This window comes from Phalacrocorax carbo, chromosome 3 (genome assembly GCF_963921805.1).
Source record: "Phalacrocorax carbo chromosome 3, bPhaCar2.1, whole genome shotgun sequence".
Classification (NCBI taxonomy): Eukaryota; Metazoa; Chordata; class Aves; order Suliformes; family Phalacrocoracidae; genus Phalacrocorax; species Phalacrocorax carbo.
The window spans coordinates 1,497,747-1,512,383 of NC_087515.1; the positions used below are offsets into that span (position 1 = coordinate 1,497,747).

Here is a 14,637-nt window from a genome sequence, read left to right on the forward strand (position 1 = left end):
ACATTCCTCCCGACCTGAATGCCATGTCTGCAGCCATCCTGACCGTCTACAGCTTTTGAGCAGATCTGTTGCACGCTGTATACCCAGCGCGTCTGATGCTTCCCAGATATTTGTTGTTTCCCTTATCTGTCCGTGAGGGAGCAGCCACTTCAGAAACCAGAGATGGAGGTGCTGGGTGGGGGAAAAAGTGCTTTTCTCTTGCAAGAGCAGACTTTTTGGCTCACTAGGTTGGTGGAAGTACAGCCATCATGTCCTAAATTATCCTGTTCCAAATTTTGTTTAAGGCTTTCTAAACAGCAGTCTGAGAGCTGATTCTGAACGGTAAATTACTGATCCGAATTGTGTCTGCAAAGTTCTTCTGATTTTATTTGTAACGGTTAAGTTCTTATTCAAGTTTATACGTAACTTTAGTTAAAAGAGACCGTACGGTTTATTAAATAGAGAATGGGATAAATTTTAGGGGTGAAATCGTTATATCTGGTAATTTGATATGTACAGTCTTTTCTAGCAACAGCTTTTGAACTCTGACAACATTTGGATGGGTCCAGAGGTCTTAAAGTATACGCGATTGTAACATGGCATTTTCACTGTCTCTCTGAACTCTATCCATGCCGTTCAGCAATATATGCTGCTTCTGGAGGGGTTTGCCATTTGGTGGTGGGTGGGTTAAGTGACCATTACTTGCAATTCCACTGAGAACTTTCCTGACTTTCTTGAAGGGACAGATTTCCCCCCCCCCCCCTCATTTCATTAAGAATATAGTGCTTAATTAAACTATGCTTACTTAGCTGGAATTTTAAAAGAGTAATGTCACTGTTTTTTCTCCAGGACGTCCCCCTGGACCAGAAATGGAGTACTGCACTGACAGAGAGTCCTATTCACTTGCATCTGGGCTAGCCTTAGGCATGGTTTGCCTAGGGGTAAGTGCCTCTCTTCATTTCAGCTACAGTTAGTAGAAGAATCATTATATATTGGAGTGGGATAATAAGAGCTGTTTCATCCTTGACTCCCAACTGCCTTTGGCCAAAAGCACTTTTTTCCTCATATAGGAAGGCGTTTCCATATTATTTCCTCTCCTCTTCATTCCTTAGCATGGCAGCAATTTGATAGGCATGTCGGACCTCAACGTTCCCGAGCAGCTTTACCAGTACATGGTTGGGGGTCACAGGCGATTCCAAGCGGGAATGCACAGAGAGAAGCACAAGTCTCCCAGTTACCAAATCAAGGTACGTGTCGATTGATTTTTTTTTTAATTTTATTTTAATTATTATTATTATTTTATTTTATTTACTTTTTTTTTAAATTCCTGTAAGCTGAAAACGGCAATAGTAGAAGTCTGAGAGGTGTGTGTCTCAATGCACCAAGTGACTTTGAATGCCATACACATCACTACAGGCTGTTGCCTTCCTCATCAGCTGGTCTGAAAGCATGCATTGTGTTTTCACAGGAGGGAGACACCATAAATGTGGACGTTACTTGTCCAGGTGCCACACTTGCACTTGCTATGATCTACCTAAAGACTAATAACAGGTATCAACCTTGGAATTGCTCAGATGTTTTGCAGTAACTCGTGATATCAGTTTAAACTGCCGTATGTTGGCTCTGCTTTGTGTGGCTTACTCAATTTTGTGCATTGCTGAGATAAGATCTGGAAACCCTGTTCCTTTACCGTACGCTGCAGATCCATTGCTGACTGGCTTCAAGCACCAGATACCATGTATTTGCTGGACTTTGTCAAACCAGAGTTCCTTTTACTGAGGGTAAGGGTTTCCTTCTGTTTCATTTCTCCATCTATTTAACGATACTAAAAATGCATCTTGTTTTAATTTTTTGTTTTGTCATTTTTAATCCAGCCCACATGCCTATCATGCAGAATCCTTTAGATAGCTGGTAACACTCTTGCTTGCCAGCCAAACTCATACCTTCAAACAATCTCTGCTTGTAGTAAGGCAACTTGCTTGCCATGCAGCCCTAGAGACAGAATTCAGAGAAGTATTTAAATGACACATTTTATGTGGAATGTTGAATTAAATAGTTAGGTGACTTTCACAGATAAAAAATAAGTTACGGCTCAGCATCTGTTATAAGTACATAGTAATTTTCATCTCAGTTTACCAGCTAAAAATACAGACCTTACAAGGATTTATTCTGTGGGTTTTTTTTCTGCAAGCAGAATTTGCATCTCTTAAAAGAAAAGCTGTTTTGTCGTTTCTGATATGAAGGCTGACTAGTGGGTAGCTGGATTGCCTGCATTTCTGGATACGTTTAGTATGCTAGAAAATACCATTGATGTTTGCGTTGAGGTTCTTTCTTCCTTATGTTTTGGCTTTCTCACTTTTTTCAGACCTTGGCTCGCTGCCTGATTTTGTGGGATGACATCTTGCCCAATTCCAAGTGGGTTAATAGCAACGTGCCTCAAGTAGGTATCTGCACTTAATGTGCTTAATGCCCCGATTTTACATCTTACTGGATTGCTCTGCATGTGAACGTTTACTAAGTCACATGAGCTGCACAAGAAAATGTGTGTTAATCTTGTTCACGTGACAGAGATGATGGGTTATGTTGGCTTCCTGGACTGTTATGGGAGCACTGGGGGCTCCCATCCCATCGTGCTCGAAAGGAGAGGATTGAGGGGGGGTGCAACTGTTCAAGACATAAAATGGTGCCAGAGAGAGAAAAGGATTAACCTTTCCTCCACATTGACCGAGCAAGAAGCCAGGTGCAAAATTGCTGCAAGGAGGTTTCAGTTGAGGATTACGAATAACTTAGATAAATATCTATCAGAACTACAGGGTGCTGATGGACTGCATAGCCTCTTGAGGTCTCATCCTCTTCTGTTTTCTCTCATATTTGAGTACATACAGTAACTTCGTGCTTCTGACACAGTCTTGCCATTGTTTCAGAAATTCATAAGGGACCAGATCCAGGAGCATTGAAAGGTGTCCCTTTTGGATCAGAACTATAATGGAGCAATAGCATGTGGTAGAAAGAACAGCTCTTATAAGCCTGTGAAACAGACCTGTTTTGTATCACTTACGAACCCTCAATGCCCAGAGTTTCAGTTAATTAATCAGTTCCCCCTGGATTAATTTTTTCTATCTCTTATGCTTTTGGTAGATCATAAGAGAGAACAGTATATCTCTTCATGCAACAGAGCTGCCTTCATCTGAAGACCTGAGTTTAGAAACGCTGGCGTAAGTAACATGTAAAATATTCTGAAAAATGCAGCTGAACTCTATAAAGAGATATCAGCACGCAAGAAAATGTCTCCCTTGATAGCGAGGGAATTTTATTCTCTGTTTTCTGTAAAAGTTAAGTCTTTTCAATTTTCCCTTTTTTAATTATGAAGGGGTTTGTGATGCATATTCAGATAAGGAAAAGAGAAATATTTAGTCATTTCCTGTTTATGTTGCTTATTAGGCAAGCTCATGTCTACATCATTGCTGGAGCGTGTTTGTCACTGGGATTTCGATTTGCTGGTTCAGAAAATCTGGCTGCGTTTAAGTGCTTAGTAAGAGGTTTTTATTTTTTCCCTTCAATTTCCATAGAGCTGTAACTTATCTTTTGTATCTTTATTTAGTATGCATTTCTTTTCTTTCCAGTACAAATATGCAACAGATTTCCTGAAGTGTTTGTCAGCACCAACAGCTTCGATAGTAAGTTCTTTCTAGTTTTCTCTCAGTGAAAAGGAGGCTATGTTGTGTAACGTATTTTGATTAACCTCACCCAAACCTTAATGGAAACAAAAACATCCCTTTTACTTTTCTATATTACGACTATTTATAGAATGTGGCAGGGCTGTGAATCATTTTTGTTAGGGACTTTGCTGGTTCTCCGCTCTCCCTCTTTCTGTGGGAATGTGGTTTTCGAATTCTGGGGGTAGAAAGCAGTGTATTAGACCGACCAGAAGCGTGCATTTGACCACAGAAATGTAACAATATCTTCCCTATTCAACTTGAAGACAGGTCACTATAACCTCGAAACATGCCTGAGCGTCTTGCTGCTGTCTCTCGCGATGGTCATGGCTGGCTCTGGAAACCTGAAAGTGCTTCAGCTTTGCCGTTTCATGCACAAGAAGACGGGCGGAGAGATGAACTATGGGTTCCACCTGGCTCACCACATGGCTTTGGGGCTTCTCTTTCTGGGAGGAGGAAGGTAACTTGCCGTTTCCAAGGGCAGTTTTTTACTTCTTTCACCTCTCCTGCAAAAGCTGGAGCAGTGTGCAATTAAATTGTGGGGGTTTTTTTTAATAACATACAGATGCATAAAGATGTTTTATATTGCAAATGAAAGTCCTGTTGTTTTCTAGATAATGCCTTATTTGAATGCCATAGGAATGTTTCTGGCTTGTGTTTATTTCCTACTGCTACATGTTTATTTTGACTGCTGTAGGAACACGCGTGTAAATTCCTTGCTGGTGTGCACTTTGCTACTGTCCTTCCCTTCCCTGGGACACCAAAATATTTTGAACACCTTTGCTAGTGGCCAGCCCTTGTTACCACTGAAACTAATAGATACTGTTTTTCTACAGATACTCACTGAGCACTTCAAATTCTTCAATTGCTGCTCTCCTTTGTGCTCTGTACCCTCACTTCCCTGTTCACAGCACGGACAATCGGTAAGGGTCTGCTAGGGTTCATATTTCCTTAAGCTACATCATCTTCTTACAATAGAGATTCTCTAGAGACAAACGATATAGAATTTTAACCTGGATGCTCTGCAAATATTTTTTTGAGGCTTTAAAGAAAAAAAATGGAGTGACAAATAGAAGAAATAAAAGAGGGTATAAGGTGATGGTAGTCACTTCTGATCAGTGAGGAAATGCGAGCGGGTTTCCTGAGGCTCTGCACTGTGCTTCTGTGACTTGACTGTTCCTGTTGCTCCGCAGAAAAGATTTTTATGCAAGATCTGTCTCTTTATGGCTCTCAATCGTGATTCATGAGGTCCTGTTCTGTTAGCTCACACATACACGTTAAAGCAATATAGAACCTACTGCATTACTACAAATTTCTCTTTAGCTTAATCAACAGCTGTATTTGGTTATTGAGCTGTGTGTAGTTTGCTATTTGGGGATTCTTCCCTGCCTGTACTCCACAGTGCTGAAGTCCTTATTCCCCGCACACAGGTACCACCTTCAGGCTTTGCGTCACCTGTACGTGCTGGCGGCAGAACCAAGGCTCTTAACACCCGTCGATGTGGATTCAAACACCCCTTGTTACGCACTGATAGAGGTTACGTACAAGGTAATGTGTCTGGGCGGCAATAAGGAGCGAAGGCCTGTGAGAAGGTGTGGGAGACAACTGAAGACTCTGATATACCAAAGGCATGCTATGTTCATTGTTGTGGCCAGCAGCCTTGGGTTTGTTTTCAAGTTGTGGTGGAGATGAGCCAAAGTCTACACAAATAATTGAAGGGTTGTGCTCAGCCCACTCACACCTTACATGTGCTTTGATGTCGCCTTGAGAGCGGAACATAGGACAAGTGCAAGGCACCATGAAGTCTTCAAACAGTCAAGTGTGTAATGACTGACCCAGGGTCATAGTTGTCCTCTTTCTGAAGAGGAAGGACTTTCAAAGGCACGGAGGTGGTTGGAACCATCTGTAGTTTTTAAAAGCCTTCTAATTCTGCTGGAACGGGCAACTTAGTGTTTCTCCTCGGCGCTTGTGTTGTGTATCTTTTAGGAAAGAGCCCTTTCTGTGGTATTTATTTTGTCCAGGCTTAATGTGAGATAGGTGATGCCCTTGAAAGGACTAAAGAAAGGGCTCTTGGGGTTTCATGGGAAAAGAGGTGCAGCGCAGATCCCTTGTGGTTCTGTCAAAGAGTTCGGCATGTTCATAATACAGTTTACGTCTCAAACCTTCAGATCTCGAGTGAGGTGTGCCTGACTTGCACTATGTTATATGTTGATCCATCCATGGGAAATATACTTTTAATTTAGGCTTATGTTTCCTGACATTAAAGGCAATGCTAAGTCATGTATTTACTCAGAACTCAGGAACAGAAACTGACTGACTTCTGCCAATGGAGTTGTTACAAATGAGATGCACATTTTATTTCTTTTAACGTGAAAAAGAGCTTTACTAATATGTGAATACTGGTGGCATTTTAAAGGGCACGCAGTGGTATGCAGAAGCCACCGAGGAGCTGATGGCACCCACGCTTCTTCCAGAGCTTCACCTACTGAAGCAGGTAAAGGGAATCTCCATTTTAATGAGGAATTTAATCACGCAGTTTGTGTCACAAACAGTGCAAGAGCAGAGACTTAGTGACTTTTCTTTCATTCCCTGTCCAACCTTCGCCAGACTCCGGACAACACTGTCCCAGAGTAATGGCTCCAAAGACAATTCTGTCACTATGGAACACGTATTAAATGACGCCATGCGCTTCTCTTTCGTCTTGATCGTAATGCTTTCAAGATCTGATGGAGCAGGCAGTTCCCTGTGCCAGAAAGCCTCGCGGTAGGAGAGGCAAAGCTAGGTGCTCTTTCTGAGTTTTCAGGGTGGGTAACACTCTGAAAGGGCACATGCACTTGTAAGGGCCCAGAAAGAACTGTAGGCTTACGTAGAAAACTCTTAATTTTATGATTCTGGTTATATCTAGTAATAAAAATGCTTACATTGACAGATCAGAGTGAAGGGACCACGGTACTGGGAATTATTAATAGACCTAAGCAAGGGAACAAATCATCTAAAGTAAGTATTCTTTAAAACACATAACTGAATAATGACCTTGTAGTAAATTTTTTATACAGGAGTTTTTTTTTTAAAGTTTTTGTAACACCTACAGTTTGGAAAGAAGTCTGGTTTTGATCGGTTCACTGTTGTGCATTTGACAGCACTTTAGGGTGAACAAAGAAACTGCGTAGTTGGTTTCACCTATTGATGTGAATAATTCATGCAAAAACAGGGCAGGGGAAAACCTGATAGTAAAAACCGCAGATATTGGCAGCGGGATTGAGCAGTACCAGAAACCATCTTAAACTCATGGTTTTAGTTCAGTTTTGAGTTGATGTGATGTCATGTTTCCCAGACTGTTGATACAGTAGTTAGCTAACTGTTACTGCTTTGTGAAATACTATTTTTCTCATGTTACGTGAAGTATACAAAGTACTGCTTACTGCATTTTAACTCTCGTGTCGGGCAACTGTGAAAAACAGAAATCTTACCGGAATACAGTATCTGTGGGTAAAATCATTCTCATCTTTGTGCTTCACAGCCTACAGTGTAACTTGCCATCGTGAGTGGTATAGAAGCAGCCAGCTGCGTCTTTCATCAGTAACATGGTTTTGCTAGTTACTTTAAATGCCACTACTGAGATTAAATTAGGCACTACAGTGCAGCCTCTATTGATCTGTGCCTTTAAAGAAAACAGAGAGGTCTGAGGCAGAGCCCTCCAGATCAGGAGGCACGTACTGATCCATGTGCTGCACCAGAGCTGGCAGAAGGCAGCTTTGTCCTTCTGGGCTGAGCCTTTACCACACTTGAGCACTTGTTTGTCCAACAGAGCCTTCCTGTGCTGCCGCAGCAGAAACCAGTGTGGGTGACTGAGGAACTTGCTGCCTTTGGGACTTACCTGGTCTCTAGGTGCTTTGAATCTGTCAGCTCTCATGTCACAACACCTTGTCCCTAGCCCTCTTAAACAGTAGGGACCTGGCTCGTGTTTGTCTGGAGATAAATGCACATCTGAGAACTAATTTTCCCTGTCTTACCACATGCGAACTGCTACTATGTTGTTATGCGAAGCAGTTAGTTTCAATACAGATAATTTAGTTATTTTAAGGGTGCCCAGTGCCTACAGTTAATGGCGCAACTGATACTCTAAATCAGATAAACATGCAGCTGCTTTGCAATAGTGTAACTTTGAACTGCTGCACACTTTTATTTGTAGGCTTCGTCAGGAATAGCAGGGTTTTGTTGTTTTGGACTTTCTGGGGTGTCTTTTTTTAGCTGGAGAAGGGGCCATCACAGCACGCCTTTAAAGCTGTGGATACCAAATGGCTTGGTTTTTCTTGGTGCTGGGAGCTCATCCTTGGAGAGTCTAACAAGAACGTGCAATGGCTTCGGGAAGTTATATTCCTTATATCTGTAGGGCTCATGCCTTTTTGCTGACCATTGCCTGTCATCACACCACCATTTGATAGCAGCCTGCCCTGAAGATACCGAAACTTCTATCTATACACAAGCAGGGCAGGGCTTAAATTATCAGGAGAAAGCGTAAATGGGGATATGGCTGTACATGAGCTGTTGGAGTTCACATTTCCTTTACAGGTCTGCCTCGTTGTGTCTATTTATCAATTTAAAATAAGCACCATTGTTGTTATTTCAGATCAATTCTTTCAAAGGGCGGTGTCTTGTACGTGAAGCTGAGAGCTGGGCAGCTCTCCTACAAGGAGGACCCGATGGGCTGGCGCAGTCTCTTAGCACAGACTGTTACTCACCAAAACTCAGAAGCTCGGGCATTCAAGGTATCGCTCCCAAACCGGTCTCCAGCCAGGAATGCTGCCTCTAGAAAGGCCGAGGGGAGCGCAGCAGGTCGTGCTGTGTTACTTGCTTCCAGCACCCAGCTCTGCTGCATGGTTATGAGTACTGAAGTTACTGGCTTTGCTTGAGGGAAAGGAAGTCTGGTGGCTTTCACAGGGCATGCGATGAGCTTAAGCTAAGAGCAGCTATGTGAGCGTACGTTTGTCGTGGGCAGACAGAAGCGTTGGACGCGTTTTGCCCGTGATGTGCTTTATGTAGGTTAGCCTTCTCGTTTGTGTGCTGGGGAAGGAAGGGTTGGGTTACAAATTGCTACTGCATTTGTGCAGTAAAACCAAAAATTTCATTTTTAAGAGTGTCTCTTACTTTATTTTTTTTTTAGCCAGAATCAATTTCAGCTTTCACTTCTGATCCTGCTCTGTTTTCATTCGCTGATTATTTTTGCAAACCGACTGTGAACATGGGCCAGGTATGCTGCCGAGATGTGGACTAGCGTGGTTTCTTGCTTGCATGAACACAAGGTGGGAAAATCCTATGTTAAACTGAGGAGCGGAATTCAGTCCTCCGAGTAGTGGAGACAAGGAGTATTCTAAGGGATGTTTTGTAATACAAAGGTGTTAAAACAGTGTTGACCGTATAGTTTTTGTTGGTTTTGTTTGTTTTTTTTTTCCGTTGGTTACATTCACAGTTGCTTCTAGTTGTCTACACCAGTGGTATTCAGTGCAGAATGTGTTTAACAAATATGGAGAGCCCTGCTTCAGCCCTGAAGCATTTAGGTGAAGTCGCTGCAGAAGGCTTAGGGTGTTTTGCAGTGTTTCTCTGCACAAAATGGCTTAAGGGAGGGAGTAAAATACAGCCACATTACGTCTAGTTTTAATAAGCCCAAGAACGAAAGCAAGCTGCGCAGCATCGTTAGCTATCACTAATTTATGTCATGTCAGCGCATGGGTTAACTTTAATGGAAGGAAATGCGAGCAATGCAAGAACCTGAAATAAATTGTATCTAGCATGTGTGTTTTGTTAAACATGTGTCTTTTATCAGAAACAGGAAATCCTGGATCTTTTCTCCTCAATTCTTTATGAGTGTGTTACCCAAGAAAATCCAGAGATGCTGCCCACGTACATAGCGATAGATCAGGTGGAGTAAACGCTCTTTTCTTTTTTAAAGCTACGCTTTGGTGTAAGAGTCTTTAACGTTGCGTGTGATTTTTGTAGAAGAGAGGAAGAAGGGGAGGCATATCCATGAGCTTACAGGGAGACAGCAGAGATTTTAAAAGCAAATTGGAAGAGAATCTTAAGTTAATGAAAACCGAAATGACACCAGAAACATTAGCCGGCAGTTCTCAGTAGGTGCTCAGAAGGGCAGCCCTCAGCGAGGGCGGTGGTTAGGATTAATTGACTTAATGTTTATGACGGCAACATTTCTTTCCTCCTCCAGTTCACGTTCTCACAGTCACTTTGTGTTTCCCCTCTGCTAGGCCGTCAGGAGATTAGAAAGAAGAGAAATGTCCGAGACATTTGAGCTGTGGCAGATAAAGCTGGTGTTAGAATTTTTCAGTTCCAGAAGTCACCAGGAGAGGATGAGCAGGAATCCAAACCGAGGCCTCTTCATGAACTCTGAATTTCTGCCTGTGATGAAGTGCACTATCGATAACGCTTTGGATCAGTGGCTTCAAGGTACAGACAAGATAACTTTAATCCTACAGCCGTGATCGCAGTTCAGCGTTCTCGTCTTCTTACTGATCCGGGTTGAGTTTTGCTTCAAAAGTACTGAGAAATGGTAACTGAAGGGAAGGCACTTGTGTGTTGGCGTAGAACAACACATTTTCAGTTTCGTGCGTTTGGTGTGGAACATTCACTGAAGAACTATGTTTGACTGTATCGGTGGGAAGTTTAGTTAACGTGGAAGGTTGTTTCCCAGAGAAAATGCTTTCCTAATATTGCACTGGGAGAATTTTCTAGGAGCAAAAGCGAGGGGTGCCCACAGCAGAGAACAGGGCGGAGGGGGGCCACGGCAGAATGAAGGCAGGCTCACAAGCAGACACCTAGCCCATCTCTGCGGGGAGACGGAGACTCTTTCCAGCGGGCTTTCTGTGGAAATACCGTTGTCTTGCCTTTCTGTTCCCTCCCACAAATGCTCCCTAAATTTCACCAGAGGGTTTGGTGTATTACAGCCGGAGGGGATGTCTCTCTGCATTCCTACCTAAGCGGGCAGCCCACGGAGGAATCTCAGCTGAGCATGCTGGCTTGCTTCCTTATTTACCACTCCGTCCCGACACCAGCTCAGCTGGCAGCTGGAGGCTTGGAAGGTAAGACTGGATTGCAGGGCACCGCTCGACGTGCGCGGATGCGCGCTCCTGGGTTTGGCCTTGCATGCTGAAAGGAGCATGTCCTCTAAATCACGTGGCGGCATGCGTTTCCTCTGAAAGCTGTTCCGCTGATTTTTCTTCTTTGTTAATTGTCTCGAGTCTGGACAGGAAAGGTAGAAACTTTATGTAGGACTAAAAGAAGACAGAATCAGCGTGTATTTTAAAAAAAAAAAAAAGTCTTCGCTCTTCCCTGACCTGCAGGTAACGATGTTCTCACAGGCAGCAGGACCAGATAAGATGGGCTGTGACAAGGAAAAGTGTTCTTTTTTTTGGGCTAACCATATCCTGAATGTCCTTAAATCTCTTTCCTCTAAGTACCGAGTCAGAGCGAACACCCGCTCCTCTAGGTTTCGATAATCTGATTTGGGATCCAGGGACGTTCTGGGCCCTTTCGCTGGGTCGCTGTTCTCTTGACCTCCATCAGCCCAGCCTGAGGATAGATCAGTCCTCCTCTATTTGCCTGGGGTTTCTCAGCTTGCAAAAGAAATGCAGCTGGACTTCAATCTGGGGAACTCTGAGTATTGCTTAGAGGTGTGACATGATCGTTACCACCTCAGTGGTGAGAGGAATCTGTTGCTGAAGGCTTGGCAGAGACCACAGCCCCTGTCTCAGGAGCCCCGTGCAGGCGATGGCACCCTGAGTGTACAGGTGAACGTGTCTCGCCTCGGACACTTTCCCCTCAGGAGCGTGGGTCAAAAAGCCTTTATGGAAATCCTGGTTTTCCGTGTCCTCTCTACCTGTTACACGCCTCTATTCTGGGAGTTCCTGCCACATTCACTGAATTTGGGATTTCGTAAAACTCCGTTATAAAAAACTGTGTTGCAACTGGTTAAAAAATTGAGTAGCAGCGAGCGCACCTCCAGCGGCGCGCCCTGAACGCTGGCTGACTCTCCTTCCTCTGACGGTTCTTTTCCTGGGCAAGCCTGACACCAACACGCGCTCACTTTCTTTCTTTAATCTCTTTAGGAAGCACAAACTTCTCTGAGCTGCTTTTGAAGTTCAAGCAGTTGAACATGCCAGTCCGTGCGTTGCTAAGGCTCGCTCCCCTGTTGCTTAGAAATCCGCAGTCCATGGTGCTGTAGGTCCGCGGCGCTGCCTTCGCTGCACGCGCCGTTACCGAGCGACAGAGCCCGCTGTGTGGCCTTCCACGCTTTTCAAAACCGTACAGGTAAAATGTACTTGGTTTTGTAACTTCTCCAACAACTCAACCTTAAAACTTGCCCCTGGGTGTGGTGACTATGGCCAGGAGTTATTTATAAATTGTTACGATGAATAAAAAGAAAAAATTGTACAAGTGAACTAATAATAAATTTACTTTTGTAACTAAGGATTGTTTACAGACATGTCTTCTGTGGTGAATTCTGAAAACACCTTGGCTGGGAACTGAACAGTTTCCTTGGTTTTGTAACTTCTTTGCTTGTCAGGTATCTCAGCCCGCCTCCACGGGGTGCTGTAGATTTCAGGAGATTGGCAGCCCAGAAGACGCCAAACTTGCTTTTCCTCTTGGGTCTGAGGCTGGAAGGAAAAGCGAGCCACCTGCCTCGCCCCTCGCATCGTGCCAGGCCCGCTTTCCAAGGCCTGGCACGATCTTTCAGTCTCATTCATGCAGTATTGGGGTGGGGTTTTTTTGCCTCATAAAGGCTACTGCACATCTCTTCCCTAAGCGTACGCGCTCCGTAAGTATAAATCGCTCTGCTCCGACTCATCTGCTCATACTCGCTGCTGCACTGTTTACATTTTTTTTTTTTTCTTTTCTAATCTTTGTTCTGCAATTAGTCAGTGGCTGCTGAGAAAACACCTGCCTCCACTACGTTACGTTATGTCTGGGCAAGAACTGAAACTACTTACAGACAATTTAAATAATTGGGCATTCGTTTGTGTTTCCTTCATCTCTGCTACAATGCCTTATTTATTTCCCCCGAGCACTGAACTCGGAGCGTGGCTGGTTCCATGTTTGTTCTGGGCGGGCCAGGCACTTAATTTTTCATAAAACAGGTGGAGTTACTCCAATAAAAGCAGCCAGAGGTTGAATGATTACTACTAGAAAAGCAGCCAGAGCCGAGCTCTTGGACTCAGCTTATTCTGAAGTTTCAAACTGGATGTTACTGTTTGCGACTTGTGCTGATCTTGGTTCCCCTTTTTTTCCAAACCCTCAAGCAGGGGAGCCAGAGGATTTTAGGGAGGGGACTTATAGGTGGAGGAAGGCAACTAGGAGTGATGATGAAGAAAGCAAAAGCAAAAACGTTTTGCAAACCTAAATGTTATTAAAAAGAACATGTACGACATGCACTAACCAAGACGTGCTGAAGCAAGCGCCTGAGCTGCAACCAGCTGGAGCCTGTGGCAGGTCTTACCCCCTCCCTGGTTTTTTTTTTTTTAAGCTCTTCAGAAGTTGATCTAATTTCCTTGGGCGCCCACGTAGGGAAGTCAGCGTTTCGTTTCGTTTCAGGGGAGGTTAAGTCTTTGTCCATCATATTGGTTAAGGAGCTGCAGCTCGGCCGCCAGCCCCCCGAGCTATCCCCTTTGCCGTTGCACGGCTCCCCGCGTCGGCGATGGGACGTGGGTTGTCCCTGCGCCCAGTGCCCCGGGGGTGGGGGTCTCCCCCGTCCTGCGCCTGGCTCGGGCTTAGGGCAGGGGCTGCAAACACGCGTGAGCCCGACGCACAGCCCGCCGGTGGGTGGAGCGGCAAGAGGAAATCAGATGCGTCCTGAGGGAAGTTCCTGCGCGGGGCGAGGGTTTGCGTTCGAGACTTTGGAAGGGAGAGGGAGCACCTCGCAGTGCCTCTCCGACAGCTGCAGCCCGGCGCCACTGGGGTCCAGTCTTCTGAAAAACAAAACGAAATCACCTCCTCCAGAGGTACCTTCTTTGTGAGGTGAATTAAATCAACCCGTTAGCAAAGGGTGGAGAACCTGACTCCTGCCCCTGGGAGCCATGAGGTCTAGCGCTGTGCTCCCGGCCCTTCCTCCCCCTGGGCCGGCGGTTCCTGCCGGGCTCGGGGCGTCCGTACCTCCCCCCGTGGTGCCGCTTGGGGAAGTGGTTTTCTTCCTTCTGAATGGGGGAAACATGAAGCATTAAACACTCGCTTCCCAAAACAAGCGAAGCTGTGCTTTCCCCAGCTCCCCACCCTGACTTTTCTGAGGACGAACGGGTTTTCAGCCTCCAGAAGCCCCTACCACAAGCACAGAACGAATTGCACAGGTTTATCTCGGTGACTTTTTTGCCCTGCGCATGCTGCGGGGGCAGAAGAGCAGGCAGCGCAAATGCTGGACGTGGAGCGAAAAGCTGAGAACCCTGACCCAAGGGCGGGCTAACGCTTGTCGCCCCCCTGCTGGGTGGAAGGGGTGTTGTCCTACGTTCAGAGGAGCGTTAGACAACAGTCTAAACCCCTTGGTCTTAGGCAGGACCTCTTAAACCTGAGGTCTGGGGTCCAGGCTCCATCGTGAGCCCGACGGTGCCGGGTGGCTCGGCGAGCTGGAAGGTGAAGATGCATTTGACCACAAACAAAACGAAAAAGCAAAGCAGGTTTTAAGCCAGCTCCTGCAAAGCGCAGCTTCCCTGGGGCTGGAGGAAGCATCATCCCCTGCGGCTGGGGCTAAGATGCTCACAGGTCCAGCCTGACGCCGGGAGCACGACGCGCCCGTGGCACGGCTCTACCACCTCGGCATCGCCCTGCCTGCCTTTGCTTCAGCCTCAGGGCTAGGAAGGGGCGCGTGTGCGTGTGTGTGTGCGAGAGCCTCTCGAGCTGCATGAAGTCAAGAGCTGAGAGGCTTCCTGTTTCCTTTTTAAGGTTT

The 14,637-nt window shown here is 45.3% G+C and overlaps 1 protein-coding gene across 2 annotated transcripts in view; it reads left to right on the forward strand.

Annotated features, from left to right (window-relative positions):
• The window catches only part of ANAPC1 (anaphase promoting complex subunit 1), a 35,534-nt gene extending 23,360 nt beyond the window's left edge, over positions 1 to 12,174 (forward strand). For both annotated transcript variants that reach the window (XM_064445548.1, XM_064445549.1), the window contains exons 29-47: positions 829 to 920; positions 1,092 to 1,226; positions 1,448 to 1,530; positions 1,682 to 1,760; positions 2,345 to 2,419; positions 3,118 to 3,194; positions 3,421 to 3,511; positions 3,603 to 3,656; positions 3,962 to 4,155; positions 4,532 to 4,618; positions 5,126 to 5,243; positions 6,112 to 6,189; positions 6,625 to 6,692; positions 8,326 to 8,464; positions 8,860 to 8,946; positions 9,520 to 9,615; positions 9,956 to 10,154; positions 10,652 to 10,786; positions 11,813 to 12,174. In XM_064445548.1, coding sequence (XP_064301618.1) covers positions 829 to 920; positions 1,092 to 1,226; positions 1,448 to 1,530; positions 1,682 to 1,760; positions 2,345 to 2,419; positions 3,118 to 3,194; positions 3,421 to 3,511; positions 3,603 to 3,656; positions 3,962 to 4,155; positions 4,532 to 4,618; positions 5,126 to 5,243; positions 6,112 to 6,189; positions 6,625 to 6,692; positions 8,326 to 8,464; positions 8,860 to 8,946; positions 9,520 to 9,615; positions 9,956 to 10,154; positions 10,652 to 10,786; positions 11,813 to 11,928 — 2,003 coding nt within the window. In that variant the 3' untranslated portion in view covers positions 11,929 to 12,174. The remainder of the gene's footprint in view (positions 1 to 828; positions 921 to 1,091; positions 1,227 to 1,447; positions 1,531 to 1,681; positions 1,761 to 2,344; positions 2,420 to 3,117; positions 3,195 to 3,420; positions 3,512 to 3,602; positions 3,657 to 3,961; positions 4,156 to 4,531; positions 4,619 to 5,125; positions 5,244 to 6,111; positions 6,190 to 6,624; positions 6,693 to 8,325; positions 8,465 to 8,859; positions 8,947 to 9,519; positions 9,616 to 9,955; positions 10,155 to 10,651; positions 10,787 to 11,812) is intronic.
• The last annotated feature ends 2,463 nt before the right edge of the window (positions 12,175 to 14,637 follow it).